Here is a 25,815-nt window from a genome sequence, read left to right as displayed (position 1 = left end):
CATTTAATAGAAGAGTTACGACATCTCCGTTCACTCCAATGGACCACTTTTTACAGCAATGGCGGATCGTGGAGCCTCTCAATCGTTCCCCGGAAGTTAGCGCCAAGGCTGGCAGAGCTGTGGAGTTGCAGCATAATACACCGTTCGTGACGGACTTTTAAAGGTAAGAAGAAGTTTAAAGATGTATATTGCGGATATTATCAGTACATCTGATTCAAATGAACATGTGTATTAAAGGATGTCAGTGGATTATCCCTAAATTAGTAGATTTAGGGAACGTTTACAGATAACAGATTAAGCTAGCATACCGAAGCAAGTTAGCAACACACGTTGAACAGCCTTTTAATTGTAAATTCCGTTCTCTTAATGTCATTTCGTCCAACATGTTGAATTAGAGAAGAGGGGCTTCTAAACGGGATTGTATGCGGGGGTGGAGGGAGTTAAATATTAGATAAATATAACTTTGGTGCGTGTAAGAGTGAGTGTTTTTAGCAGAGCCATATTGTGTCCTTGTGATTCTGTGATTATTACCCGTCTGTATAATGTTGCAGCTCAGCTGATTCTGGATTGATGGCAAAGGGAGAGGGACTTAAGTGAGAGTGAAAACACAAGGTACGTTTAATACTACTGTTTTATATAAGTAAACACGTTATCTCCCCAAGGCAATAGGTGTGCTATATAGGTGTGTATAACCCTTTCTCTGTCTGTTGCTCCCTCTCTCAGCACAAGAACCAGAGGGGGATTCAATGGAGCCTGAATACCTGCACTGAGACCCTCATCCTGCACCCTGAGTCTCAACTCTCAGTGTTTTTCAAGCCTTTCCCTGTTTTTTTGTATTAAACAAAACATTAAGCTTTCCCAATGGTGTGGTTTTCGTTTGTGAAAAAGTGCAAATGCAGTGTTTGTATATAAATCACATATTTTGTTGCTGTTGGTCGTGAAATTGTTCCTGCTGACTTGAGCCAGCCATTTTTTCCTCCGCTCTGTGTCAGTGGGGAAGCCGTACATTCGTACTCCTTTCTCTGAGCGATTTGAGCATCCCCAGGCAGCACATCAAACCATGGTGGCGACTAGGAGGCAGCACAGCAAACCAGGACAACACGGAGGAAAAGGCACCGACAAACTGCATGATATGCTATTCAATGTTTATTGAATTCCATGTATTGCAATGGATGTTCCTAAAGCAACACATTTAACATCATCATCATCATATCCTGTCGGTCTCCTGTCCTTTCTGAAAGCCATAAAGACACATTAGTCATTTAGATAACTTGTGTCCTCAATTACCAGGGGAGTACTGAAACTACCATGAATTTAAGAAAATGGTAGAAATGAATCCAATCTGAATTTTAAAGCATTACTTTAGATCCCCTCCCTCTAAATGTATCAATAAACATTATAAAGTGATGCTCCTGACTACCATACAAGTTTAAGAAGATAATATTGGTTTGAAAGAATTCAAAGTTATAAATAAACAGCAACAGGCTCTTTAACCAAGGCACTGTTAGTAACATGTAAACTAGTTGTTCACACTAATCCTAATATTATCACTTAATATTGGCAAATTCGATTCTATTTTTGAAAACATATTGATGTAAATACATACACATATCGATTTGTTATATATTTGATAAATATTGCAAATCAAAACCTTTATTCACTAATAACCAAAAATCGTAGTTCTATCTCCTGTTATCAATGCATTCACATTGCCCGCCATGAACTTTCGGGGAACGATCCCTCGTCTACATGAACCACGTGATGATAACCGTTTTTGGACTTCCGGTGTCGTAAGTCTTCTATTAAATAGCTCTGATCCACACCATACGCCATCTCACATCATTCAGAGCTGATTGGCTGTAAGTACGTGTGCCGCGAAAAGTGTGGTGTGTGAAGAGGAGAGAGAGAGCTGCAGTGAGGCGTCCTAAAACCAGGAAGTAACTGCGCATGGCTTCCCTCCACAAAAAAGCAACGAGATTTCTCCATAGGATTTTAGAAAATAGCTCAAAATAAGATCTGTGGGAAACAACCTGTTAGATAAATGACGTTTTGTTCAGCCGGAATATCCACATGTCTACCCTACTTTTATAATTTCGAATCAAAAATCTATTGATTAGATTAGATTTATGATAGACTTTTGAAACTACAAGAAGATAAGGAGGACTTTTACAAAAAAGTAATAGAGATTTTGTCCAGAAGGATAGGCAAATGGACTTCATCTTCAAGTCAAGGTAAGACTGCAATTTTATTGAAAATGGGATCTTACTAAGAGAGAACAATCCCAATATTTAAATGATAAAATTACTTTGTGGGAATTACAACAAAGCTATATTTCAGACAAAGCCTCATTCAAAACAGCCATCGACTTTGAGCTAAGGGAACCCAGAAGTGGTAAAACAAGGAACTCATTTGCAGGATTAGGACTCATCCCTGCACCACTTTATACTCTTGCACATGCCCAAGAACTGGAGAGCTGCCACCAAAAATTATGCACAACTATATGAAGAACAATTTGTGAAATTGAGGTTATGTTCATAACTTAAACAAAGTTAATTAGACCAGAAAACACGTAAATCAAAAAGCATAAAAGCATAAAGCAGCTGATCTCACGTTATTTCCCAAAAGTGTTTATAGTCTTCATTACTGTGACAGACAAATTGTATTTATTTAGCTCAGATATATCATAATACAACTATTATAATTACCCTCAAGAACGTAATAATCTAAATGTGATTATATGATACTCATTTTTTATTTTTTTTAGATGGTTTTCTTGCATTGCACAATTATCGGTCTGTGAAAAACATTGTTATTTTGTTATCTTGGCAAGAGTGCTATCTATCTAGCTATTTATCACTCGTAAAATGTTATCTCACCTAAGGGAAAAGCAAAACTAAGATAATTCCATGAATAAATGGGTAATAACAAAATAGGAACATATCATGGATACAATACCATGTGTACTGGAATGTAGAATAAGCATACTTTTAAATCTGTGCTAAAATACTATTAAAATACACTAATAATAAAGAGTAAAAACAGGATAAAGCATTTGTAGTAATATAACAGTCACATTTCAGGAAAGTCTGATCGTTTTATAGAGTTAAGCAGCCCTAAACCCACAGTGGTAAACGCAGACACAGCCCTCCTTGTAACCCGGAGTCTTGCTCTCTCCCGCCGCAGTAAATGTATTTTATTTACCTTGTAAAAGTCCTGTGAGTGTGAAGGCCTCAGTGACACACTCGGTATACTCTACAACAACGGCCCCTACAGTCTTTCACATGGTGGGTTTGCCAAATATTTGGGGGGACAGTGTGGTTCTGTGTGTAAAGAATGTTAGAGTATAGCGTATAATAAGTGAGAAACCTATGTCTGGAATAATTTTTTAGTAGCATTTCCATTTTTGGAGAGCTGACATGATGATCGCTGTCTTCTGGAAAATCTTTTTTTTTTATTTTAGGTTTATATTACAATAAAACTGACAACATGTTGTGCATCATCTACTTTTATGTTTACTTTTTTCTACTTAAGCCTATTTTAAACCCATACAATGTGTTTTCCTGATATTCCCTCTATACTGAGCTGACACAAACTTCCTTCAGAGTCAACGTGGACACTGGATTTAATAGCCATTATGAGAAAAATATGGAATTGACTTACTTTTGCAAGTTCTCCGCTTGTTATTAGGAAACCATCTATCTTTAAGGATATTCCACATCTACTGAGACTCAATGCATTCAGCACTGCGAGTTGCTGACCTCGTCTTCCATGGACCTTCTGGGAATGGAAAAGACAGAGAGGGAGAGAGAGAGAGAGAGAGGAGAGAGAGGAGAGAGAGAGAGAGAGAGAGAGAGAGAGAGAGAGGGGGAGAGGAAACGGAGGCTGATGTAACAGCCTGACTGGCGGTAGGAAAAAACAGAGAAAAATAACACGCTTTTGGATTTTGAGGTAAGGCCAAAGTCCCAGAATTCCACCTGATCCACAAATGGTTTCAATTATGGCCCTCGGAGGAAGCTGTGAGCAGCAGAGTCTGGCAGCTTCTACAGCAGCTACTGACAAAAACAGAGTGGAGTTCATTTTACTGAACAAGGGAACCTGCTAATTAGTTATGGAGAAAGAGAAAATAAATCTTGCGCTGCATACAAACAAGCTGAGTCACAGCTGGGATTCAAAGTTAAATGGAAACAGCAGCTATAATAGAATGAGTTTAGGCAGAAGCTTTTGTCTGGTTATCATAAATCAACATGCGGATCAGAATAGTTTAGCAGGAAAAGCACATTATGTATTCTATTATGCCCTTATATGTTTTTTCTATCCTTGATTGGATGCACACCCAAAATGTGCTGTTCTTTCAAATGTAGGCCTATATATTTCCATTTTTCCAAAATTGGATAGAATTTGTAAATGTGTTAGCGTTTCAGGTTCACTGTGAAATAAAATGGAAGTTTTTATCTGTGGGCACCATTTTAATTTAGAACTAGAGAATGCAATCTCCTGAAGAAATTGCTAGTGGGAATGCTTTATGCTGAAAAGCTGACGACTAAAACTGCTATGCTGAAATGTAATGTGTAAGAAGAAAGTGAAGATTTAGATTGAAATGATACATGAACACTGGGGGCTTGAATGTGTGATGAGAGAAGAAAAGACAAGTAAAAGGCTTGGAAAAGCAGCAGAATATTTGAACTGCAAACTTTGAACTAACTTGATGGCTGAATGATCTGTCGCCATGCCAACGGCATTTGATGACATCCCATAATACGCTTAGATGCGTTGATGGCTGCATCGTTACCAAACCTGTGAAGTTTTGGGGCCATTTGAACGCATTTTCACTGAAGTTATGAGAAGAAAACCGTGTTTCATGGCGAGGCATTGTGTTTCATGGCAACGGCATTTGAAGAAATCTCAAAACTGTCCCGTAGATGTCTTCACGGCTGGACTGTTAGCAACATGTGAAGTTTGAGCACTTTTTGACATTTCATAGGAGTTATAGCGACATCGTCTTTTATGGCGAGGGATGAGTTTAAATGGAAACGGCTATGACGAACACCCCATAATTGACGTAAAGCTGTTGAGGGCGGACCATTACCCATTTATCTGAAGTCTGCTGCTCTGAGCATGTCAGTTGGAGTTATGACACCATCGTGTTCCATGACACAGGTGTTTATATTGAGCTAACGACGTGTCCAGAGATCAAAGGTTGTCCATGTGATCAAATAAATGTGACAAAGGCTCAAATTTGCTGAACAACACATTTGTAACAGGTTTTGTTAATTGACCAAAAATATGACAGTTGGAAGATTGAAAATGGGATTATTATTAGGATTATTTGTAGGTCATTGAAAAGTAGAATCATTTAGGAAGATGTGAACATTGAAGGTTTCTATTTTAGAAAAGCTGACACTGTAGTGCATCGCTGGTTTTTAAAAGTGATTTATAAGAGTCATGTTAAAGATGTGCAATACTTAACATGTTTATAAAGGTCCTCTGAACGTGTGTCATTAGTTAGCTGATCAAATGTTAGGGATACATACCTTGACATATTGACTACAAGAGCTTGCATCAAACAAGCAACCTTGTATTTGAAAGATGAACTGACATAGCAACAGTCGCACGTGGTATATACGTGGTGTGGCAGAGTACTTTAAAGGGTTCATGAATAGAGGGGACTTGAATGTGAAATAAGAACAAGAAAATAAAAGTCTAAATGCATGAAAAAGCACCAGAATATTTGAACTGAAAACTTTAGAACTAAAAGCATACGTCTGAACTTACAATTTTACAATCTTACAAGTTTAATGGAGACATGTTGAAAGTTGTTGTCACTTCATGCCCTCAAGAGGCATTTTGTTTAATTATTTTGCTTAATTGTTTTTAATCTTTCAAGCTACGAGATGTTTCCTACGTTTGTCATGAACAATTATGTCTCAGGAATGTAGGGTTTGGGAATTATGGCAGGTTTAAAAGAAAACATGAAGGCAAAATGAAATCTGTCCTCCACTCTAGCTGTGACATCACACACTCTAAAATCTGAAGAAGGCCTCTTTATCAAGGTCTGAACAATGTATAATATCTCTAAAAGAAAGAATCAGATTTAAAAGTTGTGTTACACGAATAATGTCAGAAAGATGTGTAACATTTTAAAGATGGAATGAAGTTTCTGAGTGAAAGTATGAAGGAGCAGTTAGCAGTAGAAGAAGGAGCAGTTAGCAGTTGAAGTTGCATGAAGATTGTTGAAGTCTGAAGATTTCTCCATGACTTCCATGTTAAAAATGTGATGAATTATGGGATGTATTCTCTAGAATTATGAAAGTTATGAATGATAAAGTAATAGCCATCGATTCCCGACCGAGCTGAACGTTTTGTTGTTTGAACGGAGTTTCTACGATGTTCAATGTGGGAGAAGAAGAAGCAGCGCAAAATAACCCGGCGGAATAATAAAGAATTTTGTGCGTAGCATAACAGATAGTTGGAATGCTGTGTCAGCATTCCCACCAAATAACAACCTAGGCACATAGGTAAAGTGTAGTGGTGTTGAAACAGGATTTTATTATTATCAGTTGTAGGCCCCAGGCCTTCTCAAAATATTAAACAGATCAAAATAAAATCTATGCACATACGGGAGTTCTGCTGCCAGATCAGCACCTCATCACAACCCTGGTGAGCATTACAATTTAAGTATTTGGAAACAGAGGTGGGAAGTAACTAAGAACAATAATTTAAGTACTGTACTAACAATTTTGATATACTAGTAGTTCTACTTTGTACTTCTAACCCACTACAATTCAGAGGTAAATAGTGTACTTTTAGTAATACCTTTAGTTACTTTACAGATTTGGATTAATGATGTGAAATATAATCAAGTCTTAAATCAAATTTTAGTTACACCTGGAGTAAATTCACAAGCTACCCTGCAGTATACAAAGTCATTACATTACATATCATTTACTGTAGCTGATGCTTTTTATCCAAAGCGACTGGTTTCCGACTCACCCTGACCGGGAAGTGGAGTGGAGACAGAAGTGTTGTGAGTTAATAAACTGGCAAAAACTGTTTTACAGTGGTTGGGCCAACATATATGGTGAACCTGCCTCCCCAGATTGCCCCTCACCTGGCTACTTCTCTAACCCCTCCCGGAGCAGCCCCCAAAGTTCCTCCCAAAAGTCTCCCCTGAAAGAAAGTATTTTTCAGAAATTTCCAGTGAGACCCTGACTGAAAAAAACGTATAGCACACACTCCCAGACATGTGACACCCAGTGGGCCTTTAACAAAAAGCCCCCACTAAAAGACCTGCAGCAACCAGTGAGCATCTGATGCGGCTATCACACCAGCGCTTTTCAGTTTCTAGCTCCGAGCGGGAGCTTTTCTGGTTCAGCTCCGGTTTCCCTTTTCAGCTCCCGCTCTGTTCACACCGCCCACTGGCTCCCCAGAGCTGCCCCTGCTGCGTCATGACGTCACCGTTTACATCGCTGATTTGCCCCCCAACGGCAGCCATTACGGCGCTCACAACAACAACAACTGCGTTGGGTCGATGATCGTGTTGCTTTTAATCACACGAAGCCAGAATAAATTGAATAACGACTTCTCCAACCTTATACTTTGCTCCAGAGTGCCGTGGTTCATTGTTTATTAATGTGCTTCTGCAGCATTTACCGACCGCTGCAGTGCTGCTCGTCCACTGAGTTTATTCTCCCGTTAGCTCCCGGTTAGCTCACACTGCAGCGGCCGCTCTAAAGTATTCACTGTCCGACTCACACAAGCAGCTGATGCATATCCCCAGTTCCCCTTAGCCTAAGTGAATGTGTGTCGGTCTGAATTGACGCTGTTTGGTATCACAACGCTGTTATGAAAGTTTCTCTGGTATAAAACGGGTGATGTTAGCATAGCAACCGAAGCTAAACTGACTACTTGCATCCGATAGCTGCAATAATACAAAACAACACGTCTGCCTCTCCACAATGATCGATAACAGCGAACGGATGGTCAAAGTAAGGCACAAATAAACAGAATCACACGAAGCCTGGTTAGTGTTGCCTGACTTTATAAAGTGTGTTTATAGGCACTACTGCTTGTAGGCAGGCATAACAGTCGACCCATGTTCAGGGGAGGTGGGTTTAGTTTCCTGCACGCCTCGACGTAAGCGACGTCGCCTCTTAGCTCCAAAGCTCTTGCCTCTGGACCGACAATTTTTTGGAGCTGGAAATGAAGCGGATTCCGGAGCTAAGAGCCGGCGCCGCTGCGGTGTGAACAGGAAAACCCGGCGCTTTTCAGGCTCTAGCTCTGAGCCGGAGCTGAAAAGGCGCTGGTGTGAAAGGGGCATGAGAGTATCCCGGTTAAAGGACCCAGTTTGGCAGCTGGTGGCAGGAAAAAGGCGCGAAACCACATGTAAAACGTACTAATTTACGTTTTAAATATAATATAATACAAATTCCATTCTTGTTACAATTGTTGTGATTATATAATATAATCTTTTCATTGTATTTTTAAACTATAACCCCCCCATTGTCTTTTCTTTGTCTTTGAGATGCAATGCAATACGTTTTCTGGGATCAGTCAATATAATATTAAAAACAAAAAAGGAAATTAAGGTTTTAAGGTTTATGTTGGCACTTCAAGTGCCAGGAAATAAAATGTTGACATCTTGACATTGAGAAGAATAAAGTTGAAATGTTGTGAATCAATTTTGAACTTTGGAAAATAAATAATTCTCATAGCGTTAGCACGTACACAGAAATTTTACATTTATTCTTGACATTTCAGATTCATCTATGTCATGGAGAAAAACTAAATTCCCTGGCCCCTAGTACTCACAACAGAATAGTACAAAAGGCCAAAGGAAATGTAATATTGGAAACCAAAACAGAACTAAAGGAGCAAAGACATTTTCTACAATTTTACTCACACTCTTTATCTTGAAAACTTTGAACGGTTTTAAGCATATATGATTCTGAAATGCTAACGTTAATCATTAAAGATAAAAGCACTTGATATGATAATGTAACATCTTACTTTTCTTCCTGGTTTTGTCCATTTTGTTGACCTTCGTACAGTTTCCCCGCTTTCACTATTCATGCTAAGCTAAGCTAACTTGTAGCATGCTCCACCTATTGATGTTTCTGGTGTCTGCCTGCCTCAGTTTCTCAGGAATACATAACACACAGAGACATAAACTGACTCACATACTTGCTAAACTTGGTAAGAGTCTGATTGGAATAATGACTAATAATGATTCACTGGAAAGCAGTTGAATTCATTTTGGTAGGTTTTGACAAGTCTAAAAAAAGTCTAGAGCCTTGCTAGCAGTTCTGTGAAGCTCATTGCTTTAAAGGGAAATGGAAACACTTTTCAAACTGCTTTCCATGCGACAATATTACCATTAGGAAATGTATTTATCTAGTCTATTTCCAATGTAAACGATCGAGATACGCGAATTTACTTTTTGAAATACGTGCCTAATGACCATGGGCGCTTCCATTGCTCCGGGACTTTTCCAGTGACGTCACTGATTGGGTACGGCTTCCTGGGCCAAAGCTCAATAACAAACAACATGGCGTGCAATGCACCAGTAGTTTACATTACAAGAAAACGGTCGTCGTCAGGAGTTTATTGTATTGCCCCAGGCTGCACAAATGGATTTTATACGAAGAAGGAAGAAGTACATTTCCATAGGCTGCCACTAAAGGATGAGAAGCTGCTCAAAGTCCAGTCTGGATGCCTGGTTCAATACAAAACATTGGATTTGAAGCCAGGATCTGTTCCCACAATATTCGATTTCTCAACGTATGCAGTCGGGAACACCGACCGTCCCAGCACGTCGGCCGCGCAAGACAATGACAGTGTCAACAAACGTGAAGTTCGTGCCACCAAACGAGTTGCTTCAGCTGCCGAGAGAGAGGTAAATATTGCAGCACTACCAGATTACTAGCTCACACATGTATTTACTGACACAGTGTGACCTTATTAATTAACGCAATCGCGTCCAAACTAAATGGTAGCTATTATTATGATGCACAATAGAGAATTAGGGGTGTTCTATAGCTCAACTAATTAAACACGCTCATCTGTCGAAAACAGCCCTAAAAAGGCTAGTATTGCTATTGATGGATGGTATTGCAGGACCCAGAGCGCACGGAGCACAGAGCGGACAGCAGATAACGGAATTGCAGTTGATTGCTTATAGATTATCAGAACATTTCAAAGGGGACACAGCCCCATTGGATATTAACCTATGGATTAACTACATCATCGTTTTTATCGTTGTAATGCCATTGAAGACCAGTTTAGACCAGACAATGAGGAAGGTAAGCCGTTAGCCTGGCGTATGTTAGTATCTAGCGCCACTTGTTTTGATGTACGTTTTTGTGGATAACCTCACGAGTTTGTATCTTTCAGTGTTGAGGTGGGCACCGTTAGATTCTGTGTCTCCTTGCGATCATAAACGATGTGTTGGATGTGCGGCTAGGATAAGTAATAAGGGAGCTAGGAGTGATTTTCGGTGCAGTAATAGGTTAGCATTTTCGCTCGGGGCTAATTCAGAGGCTCACTGTTAGCATTGTGTTTTTTAATTTTTTTTATTCCGGATCGTATGCCACTCTATTCGACCGGATCGGTTCATAAGCATAGGCCATGGGATGCCTGGTAACTGTAGATGCTTCCACATCAATGTCATCTCCCGACGAATAGTCAAATTCATCGTTCAAAACGTCGATCTCATTACAAAATTCCTCCATCGCTGCCATATCTGCTACGTTGTGTTGACTTTCGGTGGAGCGAAAACACAGCCAGTGACGTCACCATTTGGGACTCCCCTAATGGCGGAGGCCTGGTCCCGGAATTCCCCACCCAGCCGGCGGATAATTAATTTTCTTTTGGCGAGTAATATCATATACAATAAATATTACGATCAATATCCATTGTAAAATGAATAAACTACCGGAATATTATAACTGTAATTGGTGTTTCCTTTCCCCTTTAAGCTAAATGATAATGTCAACAGGCTTACATGCATTAAGTGACAAGGCTGATATTTAGCATATATAGCATAGGCTATTCTGGTGTGAGTTATGTATTAGTTGTGTTTGTTAGTGTGGCTTTCATGTAGAATGCTTGGTTTGCTGACAACGCCACCTGTGGGAGTTTCGCCCCCAGGAAATTACTAAAAACTAAAGTTATACAATTTAATAAAAGGCAATCAGGTTCGTTTTAACACCACAGGCAGAGACAGTATAAAGGACATTACAACAATTGTTATTTTATTGGTACATAATTATATTCCTAATAGTACACAATATAATGTTATAAAAGTTCTCCAGGGAGGAGTGAGAAGGACAGTGCTGGGGCTTACCACGGCGGCAATTAACAAAACGGGGAGGAAGGGGTCAAATCAAAATCACCCGTGACACTGCACATCAAACAAAACGGACATGTGAAGAACACCACCACCAGGGATTGGGTTTGCCGCCTCGAGCCCACAGCACCTGTCCGGCACAAGAGAAACCGTTACAAATCAGATTATAAAACTTGGTTGGATATGAATAAACAAAAGGAAAACAACTAAAATAAACCAAATCTAAATAACCGTAAACAACAAAGACTCGAGTAAACTAATTAAACAAAACGTTAACAAAAGAAAATAAACAAAATCACACAATAACAAAATACTATGAATGTACTCAAAACATGAGATGCACAAAACAGCTAATCCAAAGAAATCAACTAAACAATAAGTGTCCTTGCAATTCCGCGACGTCAAAACGGCCCTGGTGACAGTCCAACACGGAGTAGTCAGGGCCCAGTGGCGACTGGTGATTAGGGGCAGGTGGGGCACAGCCCCACCTAGTGTCAGCAGAAAGTATTACAAATAATGATTGCAAAAAAATGCAAAAAATAAATTAAAAATATATAAAATATATTTTAAGATCATGTTTAATCATCTGATTCGTCTGTACATTGCTGTTTTAGTCTATGTTCTTCTAATTAGTGTCTACAGTGTGTGCCTGTTGAGCTGTTTAGAGCCATGTGAGACAAAACCCGATCCTGCCCCTCCCTCTCTCTGTCTAAGTCAATGGTGACTGTAAAAACTACACTGCGCATGCTCAGAGTATTTTCCTATTTAATGTGTGTGGCAAAAAAATAATGACCAGAGTATGGGCTCAGAACAGTCTCATAATACACACATGCACACAGCAGGATTCAAACTTGTATTTCCGGATCCATACTTGTGTTTTTCAATACACACACAAATGTATTCCGTTTCATATACATGTAAATAAAATCCAAATACAGAAAAAAGTTTTACATATGTATTTTTGATCCTCACTTATTAGTTTCCCGTTTAAATCCTCTGAACCTGCAAACACAAACAGCTTTCTGTGCACGGATCGCTTTGCATTCGTGTGTGGGTTTTTTGAGACTCCCCTGACGGTCAGCCGATTCGTACTTGTAATTTTTTCTATCTATAGCCAATCAGATGTCTCCTTCATTCTAAACCAATCACACGAGCGCGCCCCCACGAGGGTAAGATTACTTCATACGCATTTTGCGTAGTCCGGTCAGCTCGCTAAACAGAGGGCGGAGCTTCAGGTGATCATGCAGAGCAGCTTGTCTCCGTCAGACTCAGCAGCTGATCTGATCTCTCTCTCGCGTCCGGTTATACTTCACTCGCGTTTATGTCCATATCGATCAGATCCAGCTCTCCTGATCGGCCTTTATAGAGAGCACCGATCAAACTATTAAGAGTGAATATCGGCCGATAATGACCGGCGGGGCTCCCCCCGTTAACAGGTCACTGTCTAGCACTGGCTTCGTAGTGCACTGATCGATTAGGCTAAGCAAACCTGTAGCTGCTCCCTCCACACTCACAACAACTTCATACAGACATAAATAAAGCAGCTGTATTCGCCATACAGGAAACACACATTTAAAACGGTTTTTCCTGCCGTTTTTGTGTACACAAGCATTCATCAATGTTTGGAAAGTGGCGCTGTACCTTAATAATATAAAGGCTTGTATTTGCGTGCATATCCTGTTCGGAAAGTGGCGCTGTACTGAGAGTGGAGGTGTCCTGACATTAGCGCCTGCAGGCAGGCTCCATGGAGCTGTCAGCTCCGGACTGCGCAAAATGCGTACATGAAGCGCTACGTCATGAACGCAAGAAATCTACCCTCGTGGGTGCGCGCTCATGTGATTGGCTTAGAATGGAGGAGACATCTGATTGGCTATAGATAGAAATAATTACAAGTACGAATCGGCTGACCGTCAGGGGAGTCTCAAAAAACCCACACACGAATGCACAGCAATCCGTGCACAGAAAGCTGTCTGTGTTTGCAGGTTCAGAGGATTTAAACGGAAAACAAATATGTGAGGATCAAAAATACACATGTAACACTTTTTTCTGTATTTGGATTTTATTTACATGCATATGAAACGGAATACATTTGTGTGTGCATTGAAAAACACAAGTGTGGATCCGGAAATACAAGTTTGAATCCTTTTGCGGATCATGAAATACAAGTGTGAATCCTTCTGTGCGCATGTGTGTATTATGAGACTGTTCTGAGCCCATACCAGAGGGGCAAAGTGCTGCCATCCCCACCAGTGGTGTAGTGGGCGTTGGACGCGGGGGTACGCCGTACCCCCACTTATTTGGAGCATGATCTTTTTTGTAATAGTCTAATAAATATAAAATCATTGCCAGTCTTATCAGTTGCAAGTGTGTATTTGTTGTAATAATGACAACATAATACATTTCACAGTAATTATAATAAAAAATAAAAACGATTTCCTTAAAGAATTATGATTAGTCATCAGGCTCGTGACCCCGCGGCGAGCTGGGGGTGTGTCAGTGACACACCCACGGCCATCTTACCGCCCGCCGATTTTGCGGCAGCTCTTTTCCTCAAGAACGTTAACGAAAAAGCTCTATAATGGCAGGCAAACATTTTTTACTTGACTTATTTTCTAAAAAGAATATAATTCACAAGAAGAAAGAGTCTAGCAGCACCGAAGCTACAAGTGAAGCTGCTACTAGTACTACAGTACATCATCAGAAGAGCCGCCTAAAGACGTGGATAATGCTAGCTAACGTGCACGTTAGCTGCGTTAGCAACGTTCCCCTGGCTAGCTCAAGCTCACCTTTCCCAGAGGTATGGACGGAGGAGATGTGGCGGAGGAAACAAGAGACATACCCGTGGATACACTGCAAAGCTGGGACACTGGGCTGCAAAGTGTGTTCATCCATATCTGATGTATCAGTCTTCAAAACGCAAGGTGTGTGTGTGTGTGTGTGTGAAAAAGCAGCACTGTCTGCTTATTTGCAATGTAGGCTAGGCCTAATCAGAATAATTTCCAGTCCAGATTCAATGTTTGTATTAGTAGGCTATATATATTTTTCGTTTTGTTTATTTAATAAGTTAATTTCAGAACAACTTTGGGAATTTTGTTTGTTTGTTATGAGTTTTAAATAGATTTTGAAAGTGGAGATAGAGAGAGAGAAAAGCAGCGCTGTCTGCTTAGTTGCAATACTGTAGTTTATGCAATGTAGGCCTCTACATTGTTTATGTAACTTATGTGCCAGTGTGTCCATGGTTTTGAGTCTGTGTGTCTGTTGAGCACAGCGCCGTCTGCTTTTTGCTGTACAGTGTGGACCTGTCTGCCCGTTTTGTGAGTGCACTGCGCGCGTGCGCACGTTTGGCATTGTTTGGGATGACCTAATTTAAAATAGCGTCCCCCCAGTAAAAAAATCCCCACTACATCACTGATCCCCACCAGAGCCATTTAATAGAAGAGTTACGACATCTCCGTTCACTCCAATGGACCACTTTTTTACAGCAATGGCGGATCGTGGAGCCTCTCAATCGTTCCCCGGAAGTTAGCGCCAAGGCTGGCAGAGCTGTGGAGTTGCAGCATAATACACCGTTCGTGACGGACTTTTAAAGGTAAGAAGAAGTTTAAAGATGTATATTGCGGATATTATCAGTACATCTGATTCAAATGAACATGTGTATTAAAGGATGTCAGTGGATTATCCCTAAATTAGTAGATTTAGGGAACGTTTACAGATAACAGATTAAGCTAGCATACCGAAGCAAGTTAGCAACACACGTTGAACAGCCTTTTAATTGTAAATTCCGTTCTCTTAATGTCATTTCGTCCAACATGTTGAATTAGAGAAGAGGGGCTTCTAAACGGGATTGTATGCGGGGGTGGAGGGAGTTAAATATTAGATAAATATAACTTTGGTGCGTGTAAGAGTGAGTGTTTTTAGCAGAGCCATATTGTGTCCTTGTGATTCTGTTGATTATTACCCGTCTGTATAATGTTGCAGCTCAGCTGATTCTGGATTGATGGCAAAGGGAGAGGGACTTAAGTGAGAGTGAAAACACAAGGTACGTTTAATACTACTGTTTTATATAAGTAAACACGTTATCTCCCCAAGGCAATAGGTGTGCTATATAGGTGTGTATAACCCTTTCTCCTGTCTGTTGCTCCCTCTCTCAGCACAAGAACCAGAGGGGGATTCAATGGAGCCTGAATACCTGCACTGAGACCCTCATCCTGCACCCTGAGTCTCAACTCTCAGTGTTTTTCAAGCCTTTCCCTGTTTTTTTGTATTAAACAAAACATTAAGCTTTCCCAATGGTGTGGTTTTCGTTTTGTGAAAAAGTGCAAATGCAGTGTTTGTATATAAATCACATATTTTGTTGCTGTTGGTCGTGAAATTGTTCCTGCTGACTTGAGCCAGCCATTTTTTCCTCCGCTCTGTGTCAGTGGGGAAGCCGTACATTCGTACTCCTTTCTCTGAGCGATTTGAGCATCCCCAGGCAGCACATCAAACCATGGTGGCGACTAGGAGGCAGCACAGCAAACCAGGACAACACGGAGGAAAAGGCACCGACAAACTGCATGATATGCTATTCAATGTTTATTGAATTCCATGTATTTGCAATGGATGTTCCTAAAGCAACACATTTAACATCATCATCATCATATCCTGTCGGTCTCCTGTCCTTTCTGAAAGCCATAAAGACAACATTAGTCATTTAGATAACTTGTGTCCTCAATTACCAGGGGAGTACTGAAACTACCATGAATTTAAGAAAATGGTAGAAATGAATCCAATCTGAATTTTAAAGCATTACTTTAGATCCCCTCCCTCTAAATGTATCAATAAACATTATAAAGTGATGCTCCTGACTACCATACAAGTTTAAGAAGATAATATTGGTTTGAAAGAATTCAAAGCTATAAATAAACAGCAACAGGCTCTTTAACCAAGGCACTGTTAGTAACATGTAAACTAGTTGTTCACACTAATCCTAATATTATCACTTAATATTAGCAAATTCGATTTTATTTTTGAAAACATATTGATGTAAATACATACACATATCGATTTGTTGTATAGATATTGCAAATCAAAACCTTTATTCACTAATAATTACCAAAAATCGTAGTTCTATCTCCTGTTATCAATGCATTCACATTGCCCGCCATGAACTTCCGGGGAACGATCCCTCGTCTACATGAACCACGTGACGATAACCGTTTTTGGACTTCCGGTGTCGTAACTCTTCTATTAAATAGCTCTGATCCCCACCATACGCCATCTCACATCATTCAGAGCTGATTGGCTGTAAGTACGTGTGCCGCGAAAAGTGTGGTGTGTGAAGAGGAGGAGAGAGAGCTGCAGTGACGCGTCCTAAAACCAGGAAGTAAACTGCGCATGGCTTCCCTCCACAAAAAAGCAACGAGATTTCTCCATAGGATTTTAGAAAATAGCTCAAAATAAGATCTGTGGGAAACAAACCTGTTAGATAAATGCACGTTTTGTTCAGCCGGTTAATATCCACATGTCTACCCTACTTTTATAATTTCGAATCATAAATCTATTGATTAGATTAGATTTATGATAGACTTTTGAAACTACAAGAAGATAAGGAGGACTTTTACAAAAAAGTAATAGAGATTTTTGTCCAGAAGGACAGGCAAATGGACTTCATCTTCAAGTCAAGGTAAGACTGCAATTTTATTGAAAATGGGATCTTACTAAGAGAGAACAATCCAATATTTAAATGATAAAATTACATTTTGTGGGTATCCTTCTGTTGAACTGTCTGTTTAAAATTAATCAAAGCATCAGACAAAAAAATCTTTTGAAAATAATATTATATTTTGATTTAGGTCAAAATATAATATTTGTAAACCTGAAGAGTCAGTGCCAGTGCCTCACCAGCCATGAACCTCACTGCAGAAGCTTATATATATATATATATATATAGTAGGGCTGTCAAGTTAACGCGCTAATAACGCAAAAAATAATTAACGCCACTAATTATTTTAACGCGATTAACGCATGTGTATTTTTTTCCTCGGCCGGGACATTGTACGAGAAGTCAGCACACTCATGATTGCAGCGTCCAGGCAGCTCCCGTTCGAGCATATGCCTTGAGTTGCACACACACACACACACACACACACACACACACACACACACACACACACACACACACACACACACACACACACACACACACACACACACACACACACACACACACACACACACACACACACACACACACACACACACACACACACACACACACACACACACACACACACACACACACACACACACACTACACACACACACACACACACAATATTCAGAGGTTGTTGTGTTTAATATGCATGAGAATATTTGTCATTGTTCAAATGATAATAAACATTAGCATAAAGCATATTTGGTTACGGCGGTTAGTGGTTACGGCGTCCCAACTTTTACAGCTAGGCGCTGCCACAGAGCCCACCAGGAAGGGAGAATGTTTATGGCACCCCTGGAAAGAAATCCCACTGTGACATAGTGTTGTCACGATACCAACATTTTGGTTTCGATACCGATACCAAGTCAAGAATTGCGATTCCGATTCTTTTTCGATACTTTTCTTAAAAAAAGGGAAACACGGAATATCGGCTTTAAAATTAGGAATAACAGATGATTTTAGCAGTCAGAACAACTAAAGCAGCAGTGTTACTAAGAACAGAAACACCAAAGAGTCACATCTAATATAAATATATATAAAAGCATTTATTTTAATTGTGTAGCAGTCAGTTTAACATTTTGGCAGCACTGTTGAGCATTTTGAAAATGTATTTTCATGCCTCTGTGCAAGGCTTAGTCTTTCTATCTGTATAGCCACTGGTGTAAAGTAACTAAGTTCATAAACTCAGGTACTACTTGGGTACAATTTTGAGATACTTGTACTTTATTTAAGTATTTCAATGTTTCTTTTGCTACTTTGTTCTTCTAATCCACTACAGTTCAGAGGTACATGGTGTACTTTTACTCCACTACATGTATTAATCCCTTTAGTTACTTCACAGATGTGGATGAATGATGTGAAATATAATCAAGTGTTAAATCAGACTTTAGTTCCACCTGGAGTAAATCCACCAGCTACCCTGCAGTCTACAAAGTACTTCAAACTAGCTGCACCTTCACCAGCTTTGAGAACACTTTCATGATCAATCATTATAAAACACATCATATATATTATTCTGAAATGGACCAATCTGCACAATGACTACTTTTACTGTCGCTACTTTAATACTTTTACTTGAGGAACATTTTGAATGCAGTACTTTTACTGTAACAGAGTATTCTACACTCTGGTGCTTCTAGTACAAGACCTGAGTACTTCTACTGTCGCTACTTTAACTATATTTTGATGATAATACTTTTGTACTTTTATTTGAGGAACATTTTGATTGCAGGATTGTTCCTACATTCTGGTACTTCTACTTTAACTCAAGTACAAGACCCGGGTACTTCTACTTTTACTCAAGTACAAGATATATACTTATACCACCTCCGTTTATAGCCTATGAAAAAAACGAATAGAAAACGAAGGCTAAAGCTAACGTTAGCAGATAGTGATGCTAGTTTGCTAGTTAAGTTTGCTCAACGATAATATTGCGACAGAAACACTTTTCAGTGCACATCACGCTCTGCTGCTCCGACAGGGAGCTCTGCTCTGAACACCTGAGCGGCCCGTTCACAGACTTCTGGCGTCTTTTTTGTCAACAAGCCGAGGCGCAGAAGGCAGTTGCACTCCCACTTGCAGCCATGCTTCTCGTTTTCTCACATGCTCTGGCAGCTAGCGCGTGGCCGCGTGCACGAGAGAGGGGAGGGACTTAGAACGTGCTTGAGAGGAGCGGGACTGCAGGCACGGCTGCAGAGCAGGGAGTGGAAGCAGAGCGCTGAATACACACGGCTCTTATTAAAACGGCGCTTTTTCACGGGAGTAATTTTCCCCGTCATTCTTAAAGTACCGATACTAATGAAACGGAGGAATCGTACCGTTTTTAACGGCAGGGTATCGCGGTACCTTTCAAGTATCGGTACACCGTGCAACACTACTGTGACATGAATAACAGTCAGTACACCAGAGGAACCAAGCTGAAGGTGAGAATACGGCAGACAACGGCAACTCACCAATAGTTGCAACACTGCAAGACCGGGAACCTCGGGAGGAGCCAATCAAACGCACCGGGCGTCAGCTGCGCTAAGACAGAGTAGTGTCAAGCCGGGTGTCGCTCGTGCCCATGAATAAATGACAGAAATGCAAGATGTTTTACCTGTCTGGTAGAGAGTGTGATGCGCGAGCTGCCACGCCAAACAATCCACGCGGCCACAAAGGAGAAGCGGAGGGGGAGTTAGCAGATTTGTCTCCTCCACTTAAATAGCAGGTGCGCTGGCATGGTGCCAAGCAGCGTCACAGAGGGAGGAGACGTGACGTCCGGTTACATTAGCATGTTTACAATTAGCTCAAGGTATAACTGAGGCTGATGGGAATGTCATCAGTTTTCCAGGTACATTTTTGATCTAATATGGTGCTTCAGGGATAGTCGGAGGACTAAGAATGACAATTAATCCTGAGAAGGTCATTTCCAATATAGGCTACTATGACATTTAACCCAATACAACAAAAGTCACCTCGAAAATAGATAAATAAGAAAAAACAACATTTATGACACTTAAAGAGTTTTGTTTAGCAAGATAAAACATCTTTACAATTGAACCTTTCCTTTAGGATTTTGTGATTCATGTGTTATGGCTAGAAGTAAAAATCAAACGTAAGACTACTGGTGCAACAACGTTTAGTAGTCTCCTAACAATTTTTTGGCAACATGTACAAACTCAAAAACGAACGAGTTGGGTATTCACTGACATATTTAATGTTGTACAACAAAACGTAGCATATAGTAGCCCTCCATTATAATTTGTCATCTGGGAGCTACTGTATAATGCCCATACAAATGTTGTACAAATTCATATTTATATTTTGATATTTACTTTATTAGTAAACCTTTAGAAAATGTAATGACATACCATCTATTAAAAGATGTTTCAGTCTGGACAGACGTGGTTGATGTTGTCATCCCATGAGCAAAGTTGCTCCAAGGGACCATCTTTACACTGCATGCACAGTAAACTATGTTTTTTGAATTAATTTCACCTGCTGAACACAAAGGGGTTGAGCAGAATGACACGACAGAGCATTTGTCATTATAATGAACCAAACTAAAGTAGAGGCCGCCCACTATCTGTGTCTGCAGCAGCTACAATACTGGAGCTGCTGGATGTCGTGGCTGAGTTAATGGCTGATATGCTTCATCATTTCCAGCTTATCCGCCCTCATCTCATTTTCTCAACCAGTTATAAATACTAATGAGAACAACATTTTGAAAAGGTCAGCCTACAAACCGGTGCTGCTTCTCATTATGTACCAGATATATTTCTGGTCATATCACAAAACAATTAGTAACTCACACCGAATTAACCAAATATGACTCCAGACAGCCTTTTAGAAAGGGCATATTGTCCAAAATGAGAAACATTGATTTATGTGCACTTTACTTTTTAGTACACTTTGTGTGAACGGACGTAACCTTGAAGGGAAATATGGTCACAGCAGACGGATTGTGAGTGCAAGAGAGCGGGGAAGAGGTGGCCAGCTTTGGGAAGAAAAGGGGAGCGAGGGTGAGAAAGAGATTTATCGATCTTGGAAAGAGCTCAAAGGCATGTCCCAATTCAGTGATTCAGAGATTTGGCTCACAGTCAGCAAGGTCGAGCTGGTGCTACTGCTGGTGAGAAGAATATGAAAGAGGACAGGAAGTCTTACATACCTCCAAACTTTTCTCTGAATTGGTACTTCAGGACTTACTTTGAACTGGTAATAAAACACTCTCAATTTTATATTGATGCCAAGACCATCAGTGAGAACATTGGCTTTTTCTATATGGTTCTCCTAATTCTTGTCATTGGTGCCGATATAGAATGTCAAATATGGCCCTTTAGTTTAACAGTTTTTCCCAACGACTATGTACTGGTATGACCCTGATAGTTTATTTGGCTTACCCAACACATTCTAAAAACAACCTCTTCTTCAGATGATAACAGGACAAAGCTGACGCACAGTGAGAGCAACAGGACATCCGGGAGTCCATCTTATCAGGTGGATAACAGTAATTGTACTTGTACAATGACAAATTAAAGATCTTATCTTATAGCTCCCTGGAGCCAATCTATCCTTGCTAGGAACAGAACTTGCTTTGACTAGTTATCAAATGTTGATTATTCTCTTAGGAATAGGTAAATAGTTAGGAGTGAGCAACAACACTTCAGAATTGGCTGGGCAGGAGCTGTGTCACTTCGTTGCTGCAGCAAATGTCTTTGTCAATTCTCCGGCCGTCACTTCCAAGAAACCTTCAGTGTCTGTTATTCGTTGGAGCTCTTCAGTGTTCTCCTTGTGTTTCGAGTCCATCGGTTTTATCACAGGTTCCCAGACCAATTTTTGTGAAATTAGATGCAATCCTACAGGATTACCAGAAACTTCTTCCGCTAAGACTTGCAGCGAGGCCTCAGGCAGTGAATAGCCCGCAACAGACAGACCCAGATCTGACTTTTCTGTCACCTATGACCGACAATCGAACCTCAGACGAAAATATTGTGGGCTCCACGCCTAACAAGCTACCGTTTTTGTCCAAAGGGGCCGCCAAATTAAATTCTAAATGAATGTTCTTCATTCAATGGCGGCTATGTTTTTAAAGCACCAGAGACTATGTCTTAGCACCTGCACACAGTGAGATGTCTCCCACTAAGAAACAGTTTCACAGAATCAGAATCACAAATTGTTCTTCAATAATGTCATTGAACGGCTAAAATAGTATGAATAAAATCATGCAAAAATGTTATGCAATGCATCAAGCTTAATCAAACTATAAACAATGTATATTTACAGATGATGTGTCATGACAAGCACCGTTTTTAATTGTCTCAAAACATGTGTTAGCATATCCAGATAGACTTTTCCTCAAAAATCTTCATTGGGTGAACAGAAAAAATTACCACATTGGTGCCGAATGTGTCACAACTTCATAAACACAGACACAACCACAATGTAACAAGCCCAGCGAATCAAGGAACCAAACTGACCAGCACACAGTATGCAACACGTACTAATAGAAAGCAGAGATCTTCGGAAAGGCGGAGCATGAAACACCACAGAGATTATACTAATATACAGTCCAAGTTTTGAAAAGGGCCAAATTCTTATCTGAAAATACATGTTTTGGTCTTTAAGACAGAGCAACAGAGCAAAACATACTTTCAGGCATGGAACATTTTCTCAGTTCACAGGAAGTAGCAAACCGGAACAGAAGAGTAGTAAGTGCTATGTCGATGATGTATTTTACTGATGTCAGAATACATGATTGCATCTGTTTCCCATTGGGGTGGTGGATAAGTGCAATGCTGCTTTGTGCAGCCATGTTCCCACACAGTTTGGTTTTGAGTCCGTAATTAGATACAGTATACGGAGAACGTAAATGTACTTTCCTTTCAAATCAATTTGAGAACTGTAGGCTTTGCTAATCATACATTTAGGCAAATAACATTACTAAAACGTACAATGTGGTAAACTATCTGCATTAGTTAATAGTTCAATATACAATATCAATTTTCAAAAATGTGACTTTCAACATAGTGAAGCAACTGAATTGAATGAAATAGCCTGTTAACTCATTCTCTAATACCACAGGAAGTTAGCATGCTAACATGTGGCATACAGTGTGTGCGGGCCTGTCCAAAAACTGTTGCAAAGTTCCCATTTCTCATTGTTCTTGAAGTTAACTTCCTGACCAGAAAAGTTCTGAAGGAGTTATTTTGCAAACACATTGGGAATTACGGAGGTTTCAAAATGGTTTTACTTTCTGGCGACTTGCATATTTACAGAGATAAATGTGGCACCGAGGCATAAGAGCGCCACTACACCGCCATCTCATCCCCTAAGCAGTCCGGTAGACTTTCTGCGTTCAGCACGTTTAAGAGTCGAGCAGCACCGTCAGCCCCCCCCACTGCATCCCCCTGCCCCAAACTGTCCCGGTCATCACTCTCATCTGTGTTCGACTCATACTCTGACCCGATACCTGACTCCCTGAACCGGAGCAGCTCCAGAGCTCCCAGGACCTGTTCCCCCAGCGGCGAGTAGTCGTCCGGGCCTCCGTCGCTGGGGGTCTCCCCCGAGTCCTGGACCTGCTCCTGGCTGTCCGGCTGGCGGGAGGAGAAGCGGAAGCACTCAAGGCGAACTCCACTGCCGGGGAACCCCAGAGGGCTGGTGTCGGTGCACAGGGTGCCAGGAGAGCAGGGCCCGGGGAGGGAGGAGAACCAGGGGCTGTCAATAATCTGGACCTGGGATTGAGCTGCAAAAGAGCCCATCGATAAAGAAGAGCTGGGTGGTTTGGTGCGGAAAGTGATCTCCAGAAGACTGTCCTGGGAGCCCACTGAGGAAGGGGGAAAAATATAAATTAAGAATGTGTAAGATGAAACTACAAAAATATATATATATTTTGGCTGATAACTTTCAGAAGTTTATCTCATTACGTACGGGATATTATTGTATCTCATACGTCAAAAATAAACAAAAAAACACTAGACATACATCCAACATTTTCCGCAAATTATCCTTTTTAAACTTTGCCTCTCAGGGCTTCCATACGGAACAAAGCAGAGCGAGATTTAGTAGTTATCGCGTTAACAGAGATACAAGACATGAGAAGTGAGGTTTGAGCCAAGATGAGGAGATTACACGGACAGGGATAAAGTCTGTGCTGACAGGATTTAATAATTCATGACTATAAGGTAGCATATTGCCACTGGCTAAGTGCAGTAAAGAGGGAGCCTTAAGCTGAGGCCTGGTTCCACCTGCTCTGCTCTGTTGTGCTGCTGTCGCTGAGGCCTGGTTCCACCTGCTCTGCTCTGCTGTGCTGCTGTAGCTGAGGCCTGGTTCCGCCTGGTTCCACCTGCTCTGCTCTGCTGTGCTGCTGTAGCTGAGGCCTGGTTCCACCTGCTCTGATCTGCTGTGCTGCTGTAGCTGAGGCCTGGTTCCACCTGCTCTGCTCTGTTGTGCTGCTGTAGCTGAGGCCTGGTTCCACCTTCTCTGCTGTGCTGCTGTAGCTGAGGCCTGGTTCCACCTGCTCTGCTCTGTTGTGCTGCTGTGGCTGAGGCCTGGTTCCACCTTCTCTGCTCTGTTGTGCTGCTGTAGCTGAGGCCTGGTTCCACCTGCTCTGCTCTGCTGTGCTGCTGTAGCTGAGGCCTGGTTCCACCTGCTCTGCTCTGTTGTGCTGCTGTGGCTGAGGCCTGGTTCCACCTGCTCTGCTCTGCTGTGCTGCTGTAGCTGAGGCCTGGTTCCACCTGCTCTGCTCTGTTGTGCTGCTGTGGCTGAGGCCTGGTTCCACCTGCTCTGCTCTGCTGTGCTGCTGTAGCTGAGGCCTGGTTCCACCTGCTCTGCTGTGCTGTGCTGCTGTAGCTGAGGCCTGGTTCCACCTTCTCTGCTCTGCTGTGCTGCTGTAGCTGAGGCCTGGTTCCGCCTGCTCTGCTCTGCTGTGCTGCTGTAGCTGAGGCCTGGTTCCACCTGCTCTGCTCTGTTGTGCTGCTGTGGCTGAGGCCTGGTTCCACCTGCTCTGCTGTGCTGCTGTAGCTGAGGCCTGGTTCCACCTGCTCTGCTCTGTTGTGCTGCTGTGGCTGAGGCCTGGTTCCACCTGCTCTGCTCTGCTGTGCTGCTGTAGCTGAGGCCTGGTTCCACCTGCTCTGCTCTGCTGTGCTGCTGTAGCTAAGGCCTGGTTCCACCTGCTCTGCTCTGCTGTGCTGCTGAGGCCTGGTTCCACCTGCTCTGCTCTGTTGTGCTGCTGTAGCTGAGGCCTGGTTCTACCTGCTCTGCTGTGCTGCTGTAGCTGAGGCCTGGTTCCACCTGCTCTGCTCTGTTGTGCTGCTGTGGCTGAGGCCTGGTTCCACCTGCTCTGCTCTGCTGTGCTGCTGTAGCTGAGGCCTGGTTCCACCTGCTCTGCTCTGCTGTGCTGCTGTAGCTAAGGCCTGGTTCCACCTGCTCTGCTCTGCTGTGCTGCTGAGGCCTGGTTCCACCTGCTCTGCTCTGCTGTGCTGCTGTAGCTGAGGCCTGGTTCCACCTGCTCTGCTCTGCTGTTGTAGCTGAGGCCTGGTTCCACCTTGCTCTGGGAACAGTGTGGATACTGTTGTGCTGGACTGGGAGAATGGCGGGTGTCGTGTTTCTGCTGTGCCTTTTCTTGGCTGTGCTGGACAAGGAGAAGATCGCTAGTCGTCCTGAAACATCTACTGGATTCGGGTATGTTCTGCCGCCCGCAGTAGACATCCCCTGTACAGTTTCAGAGGTGTTGCACAAACAATTGCTGGTTGCACTGTCGCCGACATTCATTTCGGAAAATGTTTGTCTTTCTCACATG

At 41.6% G+C, this 25,815-nt stretch overlaps 1 protein-coding gene and 2 long non-coding RNA genes across 4 annotated transcripts in view; 2 read left to right on the top strand and 1 right to left on the bottom strand.

Annotated features, from left to right (window-relative positions):
- Window positions 1-553: 553 nt before the first annotated feature.
- Window positions 554-857, top strand: LOC139435537 (uncharacterized). Its single transcript, XR_011644782.1, has 2 exons — window positions 554-612; window positions 724-857. It is a non-coding gene; the product is annotated as an uncharacterized lncRNA (long non-coding RNA).
- Window positions 858-15,144: 14,287 nt separating this feature from the next.
- Window positions 15,145-15,629, top strand: LOC139435647 (uncharacterized). The gene is made up of 2 exons (XR_011644869.1): window positions 15,145-15,383; window positions 15,496-15,629. It is a non-coding gene; the product is annotated as an uncharacterized lncRNA (long non-coding RNA).
- A 7,548-nt stretch (window positions 15,630-23,177) lies between these two features.
- The window catches only part of LOC117461795 (carboxyl-terminal PDZ ligand of neuronal nitric oxide synthase protein-like), a 57,005-nt gene continuing 54,367 nt past the window's right edge, over window positions 23,178-25,815 (bottom strand). For both annotated transcript variants that reach the window (XM_034103753.2, XM_034103754.2), the window contains one exon: window positions 23,178-23,841. In XM_034103753.2, the coding sequence (XP_033959644.1) occupies window positions 23,327-23,841 (515 nt within the window). In that variant the 3' untranslated portion in view covers window positions 23,178-23,326. The remainder of the gene's footprint in view (window positions 23,842-25,815) is intronic.

Source organism: Pseudochaenichthys georgianus, chromosome 17 (assembly GCF_902827115.2).
Source record: "Pseudochaenichthys georgianus chromosome 17, fPseGeo1.2, whole genome shotgun sequence".
In the NCBI taxonomy this organism is placed as follows: Eukaryota; Metazoa; Chordata; class Actinopteri; order Perciformes; family Channichthyidae; genus Pseudochaenichthys; species Pseudochaenichthys georgianus.
The sequence above is the reverse complement of the archived record's forward strand: the minus strand, read 5'-3'. Positions and strand labels throughout refer to the sequence as shown.